Source organism: Nematolebias whitei, chromosome 21 (genome assembly GCF_014905685.2).
Source record: "Nematolebias whitei isolate Nwh7 chromosome 21, NemWhi1, whole genome shotgun sequence".
NCBI classification, from domain to species: Eukaryota; Metazoa; Chordata; class Actinopteri; order Cyprinodontiformes; family Rivulidae; genus Nematolebias; species Nematolebias whitei.
The window spans coordinates 8,666,515-8,685,766 of record NC_056518.1 but is presented as its reverse complement, the minus strand read 5'-3'; the positions used below and the strand labels follow the sequence as shown (position 1 = coordinate 8,685,766).

The 19,252-nt window shown below is 41.8% G+C and overlaps 1 protein-coding gene across 1 annotated transcript in view; it reads left to right on the top strand.

The window, feature by feature from the left end:
• Positions 1–19,252, top strand: part of kcnk10b (potassium channel, subfamily K, member 10b) — a 38,442-nt gene that overhangs the window by 8,825 nt on the left and 10,365 nt on the right. Inside the window, exon 3 of the mRNA XM_037694929.1 lies at positions 10,834–10,945. Within this exon, the coding sequence (XP_037550857.1) occupies positions 10,834–10,945 (112 nt within the window). The remainder of the gene's footprint in view (positions 1–10,833; positions 10,946–19,252) is intronic.

Sequence of the window (19,252 nt, the reverse complement as noted above, 5' to 3'; positions counted from 1 at the left end):
ATCCATCCATCCATCCATCCATCCATCCATCCATCCATCCATCCATCATCTTTACCTACTTCTTCCTTTTCGGGTCATGGGGGTCACTGGTGTCCATATCCAGCCATCACTGTGCGAGAGGCGGGGGACACCCTGGACAGGTCTCCAGTCCATCACAGGGACACATAGAGACAAACGAGACAAACAACCATTCACTCTTTCACCTAGGAACAATTTAGAGTTACCAATCAGTCTAACATGCATGTTTTTGGTCTGTGGGAGGAAACTGGAGTACCCGGAGAAAAACCACACATGCACAGAGAGAACATGCAGACTCCACCCAGAAAGGTCCCTGGCCAGGATTTTGAACCAGCGACCTTCTTGCTGAGAGGCCACAGCTCTACCAACAGAGCCACTGTGCTGCCTGCGCTTCTTCCATACCAGAAGTTTAAATAAAATTATTGTGTTTTGATAGCACTCAGAGCAGAGTTGGGAGGATGCTCAGCTACTACCACATCTAACTTTAAGTTCAAGTTTATTGTCATTCGCATTACATGTGGTACATGAGGTGAAACAAAATGGTGTACTCAAGGTCCCTGTTACATCCAAAATTAGCAAAAATATAAAATATATAAGAAACAGTATATAAGGATCTTAGATATACACCAAACAAACGCCAAACAGTACACTAAAAGATCTAAGATATACACTAACAACTAACAGCAGCCCAAACATGGGTCAGTGGTGAGCAGATGGGTATGAATGAATACAGCAGCATAAGATCAGCAGCATGAGATCAGCAGCACAGATAAGTCACCTATCACCAATTAAAGTGGCATTACAGGGATTAACCTGGTTAGAGATTCATGAGTCTAACAGGTTCAGGGTAGAAGCTGTTCCTCAGTCTAATGGTTCTACACTCAATTCTCTGCAACCTCCTGCCTGAGGGGAGCGGGGCAAAAAGTGAGTGTGCTGGGTGAGTGGGGTCCTTCATGATGCAGGTGGTGTGCAGGATGCTCTCCACTGCACACCTGTAGGAGGAGGTGAGGACTGAGCTTCCCAGACCAGCTCGCCTCAGCCGCCTGAGGAAGTAGAGTCTCTGATGAGCTTTCTTGATCAGGCTGGTGGTGTTGTTGCTCCAGCTGAGGTTGTTGTTCATGTGCACACCCAAGTACTTGTAGCTGGAGACCACTTCCACCACAGATCCTCTTATGTTCGGTGTGTGTGTGTGTGTGTGTGTGTGTGTGGTAGGTGTGTTTGTTCCATCTGAAGTCCATGACCATCTCTTTCGTCTTCTTCACATCGATGTGAAGGTTGTTCTTTCTGCACCAGCTCTCCAGCTGTTCCACCTCCTGCCTGTAGCTGGACTCACTTTAACTCACTGTCGGTAAAATTAACTTGCTCACAGTCGTTTTTGTGTTTGCCACGATTGATTAGTGGTGGTGGCCATTTTGTTTTGGCCCGACTCCACAAGTGAATCAGTCGAATGATTGTTTTCTTATTGTTTCATTAAAATGCAGTAATATTGAGATATTCTGCTTAAAGACACAGAAAATGTAAATGCATGCATGCAAACAGACACAGGTAATTATTACCCACTTGTTGTCTTCAGGCCCAGATGGACTCTTTCTCCTTAGACATGGAGTTTTCTATCAGAATTACAAAGTAATTTTTGTTTCCCTCAACAGAGTAACTGCAGCCAATCTTTACAGTGCTGTCTCTGCTGTGCTCCACATTCTATCAGCTCAGTTTTTTTTTATCAGCCCGTACACTGTGCCAGGAAATAAGCAGGACTACAAAGAAAAACAATTTCCATCACAAGGCAACGTAACTATTCATTTTACTGCCTTTTTACACAGTCAGCAGCAATAACGAGCAGCGTAACTGTGATTTGTGCTGCTCTCCTGCGTCACACTGAGAATTATGGGTTGAGATTTAGGGGTCACTACATCATGCTGACACGTGCAAGTGGAAACTGAAATTGGAAAGAGATTTGGATTGTGCCGGTGTAAAGTCTGCTGAGCTGAAAGTTTGATTTGTTACAGGGTGGCAGAGCTGAAACATCCAAACTGTCGTGACTTTCACTAATAATTTCTGAAGAGAGGAAAGACATGTTCTGGATAAACGAACTCTGAAAGAAAAACTAAATATTATTTCAGTGTTTGTCCCTTGTGTTTTCAGAGTGGATAGACTAAGATGAGTGCTGCGTGGGCTCTTTAGATTTCCTTTAGCTTGAAATCACCACAAAGATTCACACAAAAGCCACTCGATGTGCTTCACTTCTGCTACATTTCTATTAGATTCTCTCATTACTCGTGTTTTTGTTTTCAGTTTCAGAGCAGCATCCAGAGTACCTTCCATCTCTGGTGCTCAACCTTTTAGCCACTAAAGCACTATCATGACGATGTTGTTGTTTTTTTGTTTTTTTTAATCGATGACAGTACTTCCCAAGGAGAAGTGTGGAAATTAAAACCTTTAGCATGGTGTGCCTCGGGTCCACAGGGAATCAATTATTCATGCACGGCCCGGTAGTCACAAACCTCCTGATGCTCAGAGCAGACAAGCTGGTGGCAGAAGGTGAATCAACTCCAAAAGTGTCTCCTGGACAAACGATCAGATCACAGCACGAGACCCAGAACCCCTGAAATTTTACAATAATTTTCTATCAGCATGTGTGTATCTATGTTTTTATGTGACAAAGGTGTTTTCTGCTCAAAACGAAGCAAACCGCGCTTCCAATTTTAATGGTACTTTTGTACTTTACCGTGCATGTTGTGGGTCTGAAACCCTTTTTAAAAATTTATTCTATTTAACCAGGCAAATCCCATTGAGATCACAGATCTATTTTGCAAGGGAGGCCTGGGCCTGAAGGCAGCTAACATGCATGTTTTTATTCTGTGGGAGGAAACTGGAGCACCCGGAGAAAACCCACGCAAGCACGAGAAGAACATGCAAACTCCACACAGAAAGACCCCAGATCCAACTGGGGATTGAACCTTTTAATGTGGGCCAAAACAAGAAGAACGTATAATTTTGGTTTTCTTCTTCTTTCAGCTTTTCCTCTTCAGGGGTCACCACAGCGAGTCATCCTCCTCCATCTCTGTCCTCCCTCCAACTACCTCCATGTCCTCTCTAACTGCATCCATATATCTCCTCTTTGTCTTTTTCCTGACAGCTGCATTTCTAACATCCTTCTACCAATATACCCACTGTCCCTCCTCTGAACATGTCCAGACCACTGTCCCTCCTCGGGACATGTCCAAACCATCTCAGTGTGTCCTCTCTAACTTTATCTCCCAGTTGTTCAACCTGTGCTGAACCTCTGATGATCTCATTCCTAATCTTCTCCATCCTTGTCTCTCCTAAGGAGAACCTCAACATCTTCATTTCTGCTACTTCCAGTTCTTTCTCCTGTCTTTTTGTCCTTGTCTCTGTCTCCAAAACATACAACATAGCTGGTCTCACCACTGACTTGTAAACTTTTCCTTTGATCTTTGCTGACACCCTTTTGTCACAAATCACTCATGAAACTTTTCTACATCCACCAGAATGTATTGTTTTGGTCAAACCTCGAAAATAGCATTGTGCACAGTATCTTGCTATTGTGCAGTCTTGTGCAAGCTGTTTGGGACGGCTGTGGCTCAGTGGTTAGAGCAGTTGTCCTCCAGTGCAAGAGTTGGGGGTTTGATTCCACCAGCAGTCACATGCTGAAGTGTCCCTGGGCAAGACACTGAACCCCTCATTGCCTCTTTTATGTGTCACATCATTGTATGAATGTGATAAAGCTCTGATTATTCTTTGTATAGATCTAGTAGAGTGCTGTATGAATGGGTAAATAAGGTACAGATTGTAAAGTGCTTTGAGTGTCTTGATAAGATAGAAAGGAGTTATATAAGTACAGTCAATTTACCATTTAACTCTTGGAGTATGTGTTGGGGATGACTCTGCCACACCAAATTTTAGCTGAGTATTTGTCAAATTGACAGAGTTAGCTTGCTGTGCTAGCTAAGGTTGCTTCGTTGTGCAGTTATCTTGATTTGGGTTGACTGAAAAACTTAATCAGTTGTAGCAGCAGATTATGTTCTGAGAGTTTCATTAAAATGTGTTCAGTGCTGCATGAGATATTTTGAGAACACGACAGACAATCAAAAACACACACAGTCACACACTCACAAAGACAAAGGCACAAACTATTGTCTGCTGCTGTCTTTTGACTTTTGGTGGCAGGCAATAATGAAACATGTAAAAAAAAATTCTGATGTAACAATATGTAAGAATAATGATGTGTTGCTATGATGTGGAAGTGGGAAAGTTAGTGTACTGTGGTATAAACATGGTGTATGCATGGGTGAATTGTTGTTTTTAACGTTGTGACGTTTGGTTTTTACATCTTGCTGCAACGTTCTGCAACATTTTCTTGTCTCACTTCTTCCACGAGTTTGTGGCGATGGCGGATCAGCAGTCTTCGATCAGCATCTACTTTCACTTCCCATCGTGTTCTTCTTGTTGCTGGTTCCCTTCTGATGCTTCATGTTAGTCTGGCAGTTTGCCTTCTGATCTCCTCGTTATAAAGTAAATTCCAAACTTAACCCAGAACAACAAGTTACTGCCAAGTTCATGCACATTGACAGACCAGTAAAAACTGTTGCTCTTATATTGGTATACATCTTATGACCAGACACAGTATGCTATTGGTACAAAAATAACTGTATAGACATTGTTGGTAATATTACATCACATTTAGTCCAACAATGCATTCTGCACACAGCAGCAAGCACATGGCAGTGTGAGCAATATTATATTTATGCAATACTTAAGCCAATAACACATAGGAATGTACCACAGATACACAGTTGTAACAAGGTGGATAATAAAGATAAACAATGGCAGCACCCATTTGGAAAGTGCCATAATACTGCAGCACATTGCTGCATAAGATTATGTAACGCTAATATTGGGGTTTTGCTGCATAAACTTTTAAATCACGGTTTTTGTGATGTTTCAACTTCATGCTTCAGTGAATCAGGGACAACCTGCTGGAGATCACGATATATACGGTAGAGTGTCAGATACATAAAGAGGAAATGTAACGGTAAAGAAATGTATGGCAAATACACAAAAGCGAGAAGTGAGATGGGATATAATGTGCTATCTTCTACTACTCCATGACAAAATTTGAGATTTCACAGCAAATATCAAGGCATGTGGGTTGCTTGTACAAGTAAACAGCACATTTTCTTCTGTTGTTTCAAGAAAAGGCCTTCAGGACAGGCTGCTTCACAAGTCCTCCAACAAAAAGTCTGTCTGGTTCTCTAACAGTTTACATTATCGCTCTGTTCTTGCTGAAGTCGCTCGCAGCTGAAGAGGGCACACAGCAGTGGTGAATCACTGTTGTCAAACTGTTCCGGTGTAGGAGTTGACAGAAAAATGGCAACCTTAGAGAATGCGTGTGCGCGCATGAGACGACAGATGGAGGCAATACATTTGGTTGAGGTTTGCCCCTCAGCATGTGTTGACAGAATGTGTGTATCTGTGCATATCTGCTGAGCTGCTCCTGTCTGCTTCGGTGTCTGGACTCCCCGCTCGCCCACTGAGTCCCCACAAAAACAGCGGCCTTTAATTGGCTATCCCAGCACTGCTTGGATGACTCACACAGTGGCCTGATGTGATCCAGCAGTTAATTCCAGTTTATTGATGAGTCATGGATCTACAAATAAATTTACCCAATCACCTGAAGTAAAAAGACACAGGCTCAAGTGCAAGTAACATTTTTAAAAGTGATACAAGAGATTAAATTTAGATGTACATTTAGAACTAATTAATGCTTGGACTCAGCCTAACACAGGATGACTGCTACAATCTATCCACCTTATTCCTAGCCCCCATGCTGCCTTGTGTGAATCATGGGCAAGACTTCCGGAGCGGACCAGAACCGGTGTTTGTTTATGTGCGAACAGTACGAGCTAATGTAGTTTCTCTGAGCATTGTGGATTTAATTTAAACATGTAGGAACACTACCTGTCAGAGCTCAAACAGGACAATATCCATACCACTGTCTGCTGAGGATGATGGATGGAGGACAAGCCTAAGAAGTGGCTGCAGATTACATCTACTAGCATATTTAGCTACATCTACTAGCATATTTAGCTACATCTACTATCATATTTAGATACATCTACTAAAATATTTAGATACTTATACTAGCATCTTTAGCTACATCTACTAGAATATTTAGCTACTTATACTAGCATCTTTAGCTACATTTAATAGAATATTTAGCTAATTGTACTAGCATTTTAGCTACATCTACTAGAATATTTAGCCACTTATACTAGCATCTTTAGCTACTTCATTGACTCGGTTCTTCTCACGGTGAAGTGATGAACAACCTGAAAAGCTCTGAGGTGTACTATTAGTATCTACTAGGGGTGTAACGATATGCTAAAGTCACATTTCGGTTTGGTTCAGTTTCAGCGAGGGCTCGGTTTGGTTAATTTTCGGTACAAAAAAGGCCAAAATAAAGACTTACAAAATGTTTATTTTGAAAATATGCCAAGTAAACAATACATTTGTATAAAAATAAATAAAGTGACCCATTTGGATGATATTTTAAATAAACAGCACTCTTTACAACAAATAAACTATACTAACAATAATAAAAATCTTAATAAATACAATAACTTTCAGAAACAGAACAATAAGCAGCAACAGACTGTTTTTTACTCACAACCTCTTGGACCTGCTCCTACTTGTCCCTGGAAATGTTCAGAGTTCAGTCATCACAGACTTCTCAGCTGGAGGTGATCTCTGGTGAATTATTTCCTTGAAGAGGAACTCAATGACATCCTCAGACTGCAAACAACAAAAAGAGGTAAAAAAATTGAGTTAATAAGATGATCATTTTAAATTAAAAAAGTTAATTAGATAATAATAACGACAATATCTCTTCTTGAACGGTCATCGATGGTTAAATATCCTCTCGCTCATCATTATCAGGGCAGGGCTTGTTGACAATATCAGTTTTAACTTTTTCATAAAGTGTTGCTACAACTTTTTGGCTGAAGTGTTGATGCGATGGGATGTTGTAGGCAGCAAGGCTCAATAACTTTAAAGCCGGTGCATCAACAACATTCGGACATAGATCCAGAGCTTTAAAAACTCCTACAGCTTGTGTTTTTGCTTTGGACCAATCTGAATTACCTGATAAAGGTTGTTTAAATGCTGTTGTTATCGGTCTTTGAACCAACAAACAAAGCTGCTATTCTGTAGAAGAGACGTTCACGTTTGGATGATGTCGTTTCAAGTGCGTTAACAAGTTAGACGTGTTGCTGCTGCAGATCCAATCTCCGTGAAACAACGTCGACACACAACTTTGGATTTGCACTTGTCTTTTAACAAGAAAGCCATAATGTTCCCAAACAGGAGACCGCAACGAGATGCTAGGCTGCTAATGCTATGCGCGCTGCAAGACTATGCAACAATAAATAGTGCCGTGCTGAAACACGCTTAGGAACTTTAGTTCCGCGCCGCATAATATCTCGGTAATACAATTTAATGAGTGAAAAAATAACCGAAACGGTACGCACGTGGATCGAACTGAAACGGTTCAATATACCCACGTGTACCATTACACCACTAGTATCTACACAGTAATAAGGTCAGTGTTTTTTTGTTGAAAGAGGTGGGACACAATCTTATTTACCTAAAAGCAGACGTGGAGCCCAGCCAGAGCCTTAAAGTCCTCCATCACTGAGCTTGGCTAGAGAAAATTGTAATACTGAAGACGAACAAATACTATAAAGCTGTGTTCTTCATACACTTGAAATCATCTCTGATAGTCTCATCACTGTTTTCAATCTTTCTGAGGATCCAACGTCTCTTCTCCGGTGTTTTATTGTAGTCCAGACACAAAGTAGGATGCAGGTTTTCCTCCTCAAACACAACAGGTACCTGAACTCAGCACAGCTGTTTTAGTAAACTTTATGGTTGTTAAATAATGTAAACAAAACAAAAACAAAGTTTTATCTGCTGAACTGAATGTAAATTACTTTCAATTAAACTGCGGTCCATGCTCCACTACCATGGTTAACCAGTGCTTACTGCTACTTCCTGTCTAACAGGAAGTTGTACCAGAATCATTTATACAGTAGAGCCCCCAGGAATAATGTGGATAGAAAAGTTGCTTTAACTCAGAATTTTGCAGACTCTGACCTAAAATATGATGTGGCAGTAGTTGAGCCTAATCCTGAGCAATAGCAGTTCTTTTTTTAAATTTTGCCAATAAGAATCAGGAGTCAACTTTGTCTATTAGCAAAATATCTGGATAACTTTTAAAGTGAAAAAGTTCATGATGCTAACACTATAAACGAACTTCATCTAAAACTTTGGCATGAAAAGTGATTGAAGGTGGGCAGTCCTTCAAGGAATGCTAGGCTTGTTATTCTCTTTGGGAAGAATTTGCATCTTTGCTGTCTGCACAATTTTAAGAAAAGTTTTGAAAATACCTCTTTTTTTTCACACCATAAATAGTTTTGAACCTCTCCTGATAGTTTCCAAAAGGTCAAACCAGCGCTCATTGTGTTTTTTTTTATCTTGTATAGGCTCTCAAGGCTTCATGGTGTATTTGAGTAAAGCTGTAGATATGACTAATGGTAAAAATACTGCAGAGGAGGGTGTTCTTGGCATCGTATCAATACGCAGTTGGATGAAGGAGAGTGTGAGGCACCATGCTGCCTGGATCATTACTGCCGCCTGCCATGGGGCAAAGGGAGTCACACTGAGAGGATAAAAATCTGCTCTCTAATAATCCTGCAGTGGAGTATGTGAGAGCACATTAGCCAAGAGCCCGTTGATAGTGATTATGTTTCTGCAACAATGTCTGCTTGCATATGAAACATGATGGGTGAAACAAAACTGCCCTTTGTTTGGCCAATTAGCTCCAATAAATCACAATACTACTCAACAACACAATATTCTTGGCTCAAAGTTCATGTGCACAAAAGTGATTTTCCTCACATTTCACATACTGCATTACTGGTAAGAAGATATGAGACAAAAATAGATTTCCTGATTAAATATTTATGCATCTATTTATGTCTCCTCTTGGCTCTATGGAATTAGGTTATTTGTGGTTTAGGCCTCACATAAAGTGCATCTGATAGAAATTTTATGATATTATTACAAAAACTGTCTCTTAAAATCCAAAATATGACTAATTGGCTGTGAAGTGGACTTGGAGCAATCTCATACAAGAGTCTGAGTAAGTATGTGGCACTTAGAGTATGTGCTCTGATTGCTTTGAAAAGTATGTCACATGCATGTTTCATGATCTGGACATGCATCTGGACAGGTTGAGGGTAGCTCTAAATCAAGTGGCTAAAATGCATCGTTCTTCAGAAATACTGAAAAAATCTGCTTCTTCTAGATCTTCCTCATTGCTGACTGTCTCTAAGAAAAATAAATCATTTAATTGAGCTCCTGAGGGAAAACTGAACTTACTAAATTTGTATAAAGATGAGAAAATAAATTATTTGGTCATAAAATTCCCATAAACATGGAAATTAAAAAAATAATACAATGTAGCAGATTAACTTTTCATGGCTATGGTGTGCTAAGCGACATCAGTAAGAACAATGATGCCGTAAATGTTCCTCCAGACATTCAACAAGCTGAGGAGAAAAAGAAATGAAGATGGAAAAATATTATTAAATGCAAACCAGGCATTACTTGTCCCTGCAGAGGAATAGATTGCTTCATGTCATAATGAGATACATTACATTTGCCTTTTCATTGACTCTTTTGTTTGATTATATACATACATATATACATATACTTTGTATATGTATATATATATATATATATATATATATATATATATATATATATATATACATACATACATGTATGTGTGTGTGTGTGTGTGTGTGTGTGGTGTGTGTAAAATCCAGTCTACATACTGTGTAAACAACATACATATGTTGGAGACACAAAACTGCAAAGACAAACATATATTCTATATTTATTTGTAATTTATTACATGACAAAGTTATTAATTTCACTTATATTATCCTTCATGTGTTTTACTATTTTACCATATAAGGAACTGACGTGAAAAGTTCTTATGTTTTGGCTCACAAAAAAGTTACTACATTTTTTTCCATAAATTAATGTCTTGTTACTTACACACAGGCAAACACTTCATTTTGAAAAAAATAAAGGACATTCAAATTTTGTTATTTATTATTTTTAGTTTGTCAGATTTTAGTTTAGCCCTAATTCAGTAATTTAGATCACATTATGTAGTTAAATTGCTTAAACAACTTTACATCCTGCTGAAGCACTTTCTCAGTGGAACTGATGAAGTGATGATGTCTTCATGAACTGACCTGTTCTTTGTTGTTGCAGTTAGACATCATCATGAGACATTTGTTCTTTTTAAGACATTTCTATTTTCTTTTCTCCACTTTACATTTGTCTTTCTTTTTGTTATTCACCTTCCAAACTGATCCCAAACAATCTGCATTTACTGCACAAGTGTTATGTAAATGTGTGTCAAGGGTCACCTGAACACTTGACTACAGATGAAGCACAACCACCCCTCTGTTCAGACCATCAGGACATGTCAAATTAAAGCTGACACCTGCTTGTTGTGTTATTATCAGCTGAGCTGACATGAAAACAGATGCTCACATTCCTCTGTTGATCAGATTTCAGCTGCGGAGTCAGAGCCAAGTGCTGGGAATAATTTTGGCAGCATTTTTTTCTGATATTTTAGCTTAACTTTATTGGCAGAACAGATCAGTTTTACGTTGCTGTATATTGTCAACATTGAATTATATATTTTCCTTATTTCAGCATGCCATAAAAGCTGTGAGCAGAGGAGTGAGGCCTGTTGGGGAGACAAACTCCAGTTACTGGGACATGGGCAGTTCCTTCTTCTTTGCTGGAACTGTCATCACAACCATAGGTAACAAATTTACTTATTTTATCTTGTAATATTTGACGTCAAGACGGACCCTATTTAAGGACTTTTATCTTCCTAAATAATCTAATGCAGAAAAATAACTCAATTTTATTTTTTTTAGAAAATACTATAAACAAATTAATTTAATCTGACCTTATCCTCCGTTGAGTCACTTACGTCTAACAGTGGAAACATTTGTGCTACATTATATAACAATTAAAAGATTTTACTCATTTCATTTGAACAAAACAAAAACTATTGTGGACATGAAATAAAGAGGTTATTAGATTAAAGGAGACATTTATTGAAAATATCTGGCTAATGTAAGCATAAACACATGCAGGTACCATGCTAACACACCAGAAATACTACTTAGTCATTAGTATTAGAATTTTTTGTTACATGTGCATATGTAAACATTAAAAACAAAGTATCCTCATGCATGCTCTAAGATGAAAGATGAAACGTTTCTACATTTTTTTTGTTTTTTGAACCCGTCCAGTGGACCAGACTTTTTGAGATTTTAGATTAAAATCAAAGCTTATGAAAACTAAAATATACTAACTCTTAGATTTTGGTTTAATTTTGATCCAGAGAAGTCACTGCCTAAATTATTTAGAAACCTTCAAAAACATGTTAATCCAGTGAAAGTGTGCATTAAAAATGAAATAAACATTATAACTATTTGTGTTCTATTTATTTGGATACAATTTAACCTATTTACCTTTTCTGTGCATTTTCCCCAAGACACCTTTCGATGTAAATCTGCATTATATGTGGGAAAACTAAACTAAAAAGTCGTGTAATGCCTTTATATTAACCTGAAATTTACAAAACACTTGTAATGTGATATGATGTGCATTACTGTTTACATGTTCACTATAATGTCATGTCATTATACCTTAATAAAGAAGTATTCATTTTCAAGTTGTTTTTTTTTTTTTTTTTTGGTAAACCACAGTTTTTACCCAATTATATATTTTTTCCTAAATTAAAACAAGTAAAAGACATAAAAACAAATTTGAAACCAAATTCATTTTTTTTCCTCAAACAGTAAGCAAAGAACAGAATTAAAATTTCCTTTCTTGTGCTTTTCTTTGACTTCAGTCAAAGATCATTATGGTCCCCTCTAGAAGTTTGTATTAATCTTTTCTTATTATTCCTTCCTTAGATAGAGAACTTTACTAATTGGCTTTTCTATTTATGTGAATGTTTCTGTTCAGTGCCCTGAGACAACTTCTGTTGTGATTTGTAATAAACTGAATTTAATTGAAATTGAATTGAAATTTAAATTGAAATTGAAATTTAACTGAATTTAATTGAATTATTACAGTCCCTAGATAAGCATTACACACTTTGTTTTATCCAATAATGAAGTTACTCACTGTGGAACCTCACACCACATAAAGCTCAGCATTCTTTTAACACATTTTCTTGGTATACACACGTGTGTATACCAATAAGTTATGACCATACACTCTGCCTTTCCTATTTTTCCAAAGCAAACATTTGGATGTATGTTCTCCATTTAATAAAAACTGCAACATCACAACTGACAAATTTCTGTTTTGGTTCTACAACCAACTCTACAACAAATTTAAAAATCTAAATTATTTTCTTAAAACTATGTAAATAATAATGAAAAAAAAAACTTTGCTTAAAGTATAAATGTGGATGAAGAATAAAAAATGGGCGAAATTGAGTAAACTATTCTGGACCTTGCATTAAAAGCTTCTTCACTGAATATAATTCTATCTCTGTTAGGTCATTAGTAATGCAATTGTCTTTAAGGGAAACCTGATTACTGTCTCTGCTGGAGCGTTTCCATGCACTCAGAGGCACTAGATAAAAGCTTCAATTGATTTTTGTGAGGATTTCAGTTCCTGTTTCTGCCACCACTCACCTTCTTGCAGTACATGAGATACAGGTGTGCTGATCAAATGTAGATGGACCTGATGAGCTGGGACTGCAGAGGACCTCAGAGGACCTTTAAGCAGAGGACCTGCCACAACTCTCCGCCTGAGTGTTGAATTGTCGGTGATTTTCAGCCTCTAGCCATTAATTTGTGATCTCAATATTTTTCTAGTGATTTACTAAAATTAATTATTTCATGTTTGTTGCAGTAACCTTTTGAGACTTTTTTTCTCGAGTCTGGAGTCTGCCATCACCTGTGTTGATTCCCTTTGTTCTCTGGGAACTTCACCTTCTCTCCTCACCTCCTGCAATAAGTATTTGGACATTAGTCTATGCATCCATCTCTGATCCCACCAGTCACTCTCCACCACAGGTGCACTTACCTCCTGGAGTCTGTCACTGCGTACAGGAACTGGAATCCTCCAACCTCTCCCAAACCTGGGAAAAAAGCAATGACAAGAGCCATCACCTTCTGTCTAACCCTCTGTGAAGAAATATTTATGAGAACCAGATACTCACCTTATTCCTTGACTTACAGAGCCTTCTGGCACCGTTCTCTGTTGACTTTCACCAGAAAAACACTTATCTTTTATGTCCTGAGTTGGTGAGTCCTTTCGGTCCCTGGAATAACAAACTCTGGCCCTGTGATGGACTTGTGACCTGTCCAGGGTGTACCCCGCCTCTCGCACAGTGATTGCTGGACATGGGCACCGACGACCCCTGCGACCCAAAAAGGAAGAAGCGGGTAAAGATAATGGGTGGATGGATGGGTGGTTTAAACCTCAAGCCAAACTTGGCAAAAATGACAGAATGCTTAAGCCACCACCAAAGTTTACAGATTTTGTCCAAGACTGATAGTTCATCAGACACTCATGGCTCAGAACAACAAGAATGGACAGCATGATCTAGCCTTACAAAAAATCTTAACTTACCAACAAACATCCAGTGCTAACCTAAAGGAGCTCTTGTACTTTTTAAAACAGCAGCTAGCATCTCTACTTCCATTTCCTGCTGATGGAGCAGCTAAGACCCAGCACACAAACTTTTTGCCCCACTCCCCTCAGGCAGGAGGTTGCGGCGCATTAAGTGTAGAACCACTAGACTGAGGAACAGCTTATACCCTGAAGCTGTTAGACTCATGAATATCTAACCATGAAAATAACAGTAAGGAAAAATCACTGTAATGCCACTTTAAATTATCTGTCTGGAGAAACATCTGATGACATCATGATGTCATTTGATTATCTATTTAAATGATCTTATGTGTACTGTTGATTATCCATGCTGCTGATCCTTGACTTATCTGTGCTGCTGATTATCCATGTTGCTGATCCTCGACTTATCTGTGCTGCTGATTATCCATGTTGCTGATCCTTGACTTATCTGTGCTGCTGATTATCCATGCTGCTAATCTCTTGCCTCTAAACTACTGTATTCATACCCATCTGCTCACTACATTTAACACTTGCTCTTTCTGGGATCGGACACTTTTCCCCTCCTCTCCTTCTCCACTTTGCTTTGCTGCTCTGCCTTGTCTGTGAAACTGCTTCTGGGGCTCTCTCTACATATCTTTCGAACCATAATTATGGACTTGGAATTGGTCAGTTGGTCCCTCAACACAATTGATAACATTTCTTTGAAGAGAAGACAGGCTTTGGGTGAGCCAATTTGCCCTGTTGGCATGCACGCAGCTGGATTTCTCATCAATTTGGAAGATTTGATGATATGTCTATCTCTGCTGCCATTTGTGGATTTTAAGGATGCATTTATAATTGGATTTTTGATAACTGGTTCCTGCTTTTTGGATTTGGCTGGTTCGTGGTCTATCGACAATCAAGGAAGTCGTCGGCAGCAAATTGGGACCCGATCATGCTGCTTGCCTTGATGGCTCCGTTCGTGCCTCGAGCACCCAGACTCAAATACTTTTGATAGAATGGATCAGATCTCGGGGATTATTCTCAGGCACGGTCTATTGGTGTGGCCATGTAATTTGGACGTTTCAGAACCAAGTGGACCAACACAGACTCAAGATAGATGTCATTGAAGTTCTGTCTGTCCCCAAAACAATTGTGTGTTTATCGGAGTTTGGCTTCCTTGGCTGGCCTTGAAGGCCACCTTATCTGAATTCACCTGGAGGACGTGATCTGACGCTCCCCCCCCGCCCCCCCCATCAAGGAATTCCAACTGATCAACCAAGGAAACCAGCTGAATAAACATTGTATCATCATTTCAGGACTCTTGGATTCTCATAAGCGTTGTCCTTGGCCATTCCCTGACATTCCTCAATAATATTTACGGACCTCACCGTAGGGAACTGGTTGATAATTCCATCCTTATCAGAACTCCTACAGTGCCCTTGAGAGCACCCTTGAACATGCTCACCGCTCTTGTTGTCTCACCCCCTCTGCAGAATGTCTACGTCATTATGTGCTTGTATGTGCGAGATGTTTTTTAATATTAGTCTTCCTTCTCAGCTACAAAGAAAGAGTTTGATAGGACATTTTTTTGCCTCCAATTCCTACATCTGTCCAGTTTCACTACTTTTTTGTCTGTCTAAACAGATCTCACTTGTAAATAAGTCTTCGAGGCTCATTGTAATTTATCTGTCTAAATAAAGGTTGAATTGAAGGTTCAGGCTGCTGTTTAATATATCCATCCATCTATCCATCCATCCATTTTCTTCCGCTTATCCGGGGTCGGGTCGCGGGGGTAACAGCCTAAGTAGGGAGGCCCAGACTTCCCTCTCCCCAGCCACTTGGGCCAGCTCTTCCGGGGGAATCCCGAGGCGTTCCCAGGCCAGCCGAGAAACATAGTCCCTCCAGCGTGTCCTGGGTCTTCCTCTGGGCCTCCTTCCGGTGGGACATGTCCGGAACACCTCACCAGGGAGGCGTCCAGAAGGCATCCTAAACAGATGCCCAAGCCACCTCAACTGGCTCCTCTCGACATGGAGAAGCAGCGGCTCTACTCTGAGTCCCTCCCGGATGATTGAGCTTCTCACCCTGTCTCTAAGGGAGAGCCCAGACACCCTGCGGAGAAAACTCATTTCGGCCGCTTGTTTCCAAGATCTCATTCTTTTGGTCACAACCCAAAGCTCGTGACCATAGATGAGGGTTGGAACGTAGATCGATCGGTAAATTGAGAGCTTCGCCTTTTGACTCAGCTCTCTCTTCACCACGACAGACCTGTACAGCGCCCGCTTCACTGCAGACGCTGCACCTATCTGCCTATCGATCTCACGCTCCATTTTTCCCTCATTCGTGAACAAGAACCCAAGATACTTGAACTCCTCCACTTGGGGTAGGACCTCCTCCCTGACCCGGAGAGGGCACTCTACCCTTTTCCGGCTCAAGACCATGGCCTCGGATTTGGAGGAACTGATCTTCATCCCGGCCGCGTCGCATTCGGCTGCGAACCGCTCCAGCGAAAGCTGTAGATCACGATCTGATGAAGCCAATAAGACCACATCATCTGCAAAAAGCAGAGATGCAATCCTAAGGCCACCAAAACGGATCCCCTCAACACCTTGGCCGCGCCTAGAAATTCTGTCCATAAAAGTTATGAACAGAATCGGTGACAAAGGGCAACCTTGGCGGAGTCCAACTCTCACCGGGAACAAGCCCGACTTACTGCCGGTGATGCGGACCAGGCTTTGACACCGGTCATACACGGACCTAACAGCCTGTATCAAAGGGCCCGGTACCCCATACTCCCAGAGTACCCCCCACAGGGCCTCCCGAGGGACGCGGTCGAACGCCTTCTCCAAGTCCACAAAGCACATGTAGACTGGTTGGGCAAACTCCCACGCACCCTCCAGGACCCTGCTGAGAGTGTAGAGCTGGTCCAGTGTTCCACGGCCAGGACGAAAACCGCACTGCTCCTCCTGAATCCGAGGTTCGACTATCCGACGGACCCTCCTCTCCAGAACCCCCCGAATAGACCTTACCAGGGAGGCTTAAGAGCGTGATTCCCCTGTAGTTGGAACACACTCTACGGTCCCCCTTTTTGAATAGGGGGACCAACACCCCGGTCTGCCAATCCAGGGGAACTTCCCCCGATGTCCACGCAATATTGCAGAGTCGCGTAAGCCAACACAACCCTACAACATCCAGAGCCTTAAGGAACTCTGGGCGAATCTCATCCACCCCTGGGGCCCTGCCACCGAGGAGATTTTTAACCACCTCGGTGACCTCAGCACCAGAGATTGGAGGGCCCGAACCAGAGTCCCCAGGCTCCGCTTCCTCAGTGGAAGACGTGCCGGTGGGATTGAGGAGGTCTTCAAAGTATTCCGCCCACCGACCCACAACATCCCGAGTTGAGGTCAGCAGCACACCACCCCACTATAAACAGTGTTGGTGGCGTACCGCTTCCCCCCCCTGAGATGCCGGATGGTGGACCAGAATCATCTCGAAGCCGTGCGGAAGTCTTTCTCCATGGCCTTTCCGAACTCCTCCCATGCCCGAGTTTTTGCCTCAGCAACCACCCGAGCCGCATGTCGCTTGGACTGCCGGTACCCATCAGCTGCTTCTGGGGTCCCACAGGCCAAAAAGGCCCGATAGGACTCCTTCTTCAGCCTGACAGCATCCCTCACCGACGGTGTCCACCATCGGTTTCGAGGGTTGCCGCCGCGACAGGCACTGGCAACCTTGCGACCGCAGCTATGGTAATCCGCCTCGACAATAGAGGCATGAAACATGGTCCACTCAGACTCAATGTCCCCCACCTCCCTCGGAACATGTTCAAAGTTCTCCCGGAGGTGGGAGTTGAAACTCCGTCTCACAGGAGACTCTGCCAGACGTTCCCAGCAAACCCTCACAATACGTTTGGGTCTGCCAGGTCTGACCGGCATCCTCCCCCACCATCGGAGCCAACTCACCACCAGGTAGTGCTCAGTTGACAGCTCCGCCCCTCTCTTCACACGAGTGTCCAAGACATGTGGCCGCAGATCAGATGAGATGATGACAAAGTCGATCATCGAACTGTGGCCTAGGGTGTCCTGGTGCCAAGAGCACATATGGACACCCTTATGCTTGAACAAGGTGTTCGTTATTGACAATCCATGACGAGCACAGAAGTCCAACAACAGAACACCACTCTGGTTCAGATCAGGGGGGCCGTTTCTCCCAACCACACCCCTCCAGGTCTCACTGTCATTGCCCACATGAACATTGAAGTCCCCCAGCAGAACAAGGGAGTCCCCAGAAGGTGCACTTTCCAGTACCCCCTCCAAGGACTCCAGAAAGGGTGGATAAGCTGAACTGCCGTTTGGTGCATAAGTACAAACGACAGTCGGAACCCGTCCCCCCACACGTAGGCGGAGGGAGGCCACCTCCCTGGTCTACTACCTTACCGTGGTGGAGGGGTTTGAGTGTCCCAATGATCCTAAGAGCTATGTTGTCAGGGGCTTTATGCCCCTAGTAGGGTCACCCATGGCAGACAGGTCCTAGGTGAGGGACCAGACAAAGTGCAGCCCAAAGACCCCGATGATGATACAAATAAATGGACCTAGTGTTCCCTTGCCCAGACGTGGGTCACCGGGGCCCCACTCTGGAGCCAGGCCTGGAGGTGGGGCACACGGGCGAGCGCCTGGTGGCCGGGCTTTTACCCATGGAGCTCAGACGGGCACAGCCCGAAGAGGAGACGTGGGTCCCCCTTCCCATAGGCTCACCACCTGTGGGAGGGGCCAAAGGGGTCGGGTGCAATGTGGGATGGGTGGTGGCCGAGGGCAGGGACCCTGGCGGTCTGATCCTCGGCTACAGAAGCTGGCTGTTTAATATAACATATTATTTTACATTATTAGTGTTTAGCGTATATCCTAGATCCTTGTATACTGTTTCTTTTTTTATTCTTTATAACTTTGCTATTTTTGGGTGTAACTGGGACCTGGAGTACACAATTTCATTCTACCTCATGTACCACATGTGATGCAAATGACAATAAAGAACCTTGAACCTTGACGACACTATTTGCCTTGTCTGTGTCTCCCCTGCTCCTTTTCCTGATTCCACTACCACAGGGGATTTGATTATTTACCCCCCGGAAAGTTTCAACGCTGATCCAGGTCATTTTGGGGGTAAAATTTTGGGGTTTATCCTTCTTCAATGTAAGGTTGCTTTTTCTTATGCCCCATTTGCTTACACATCAAATAGAGCTACTATTACTTTCAGGGTTTAGGCTTTTACAGGCCAAGCTCTCCGGTGGTCGGAAGCCTATTTTAATTCTCACTCTCTCGAACAGTTATCCTATCCTAAGTTTCTGGAAGATTTCAAGAAAGTGTTCGATCATTCCCTCTACCATGTGGATGCCTCGAGGAGAATTATTTCACTATGTAAAGTTAAACAATCTGCGGCAGAACATTTAGTATATATATATATATATATATATATATATATATATATA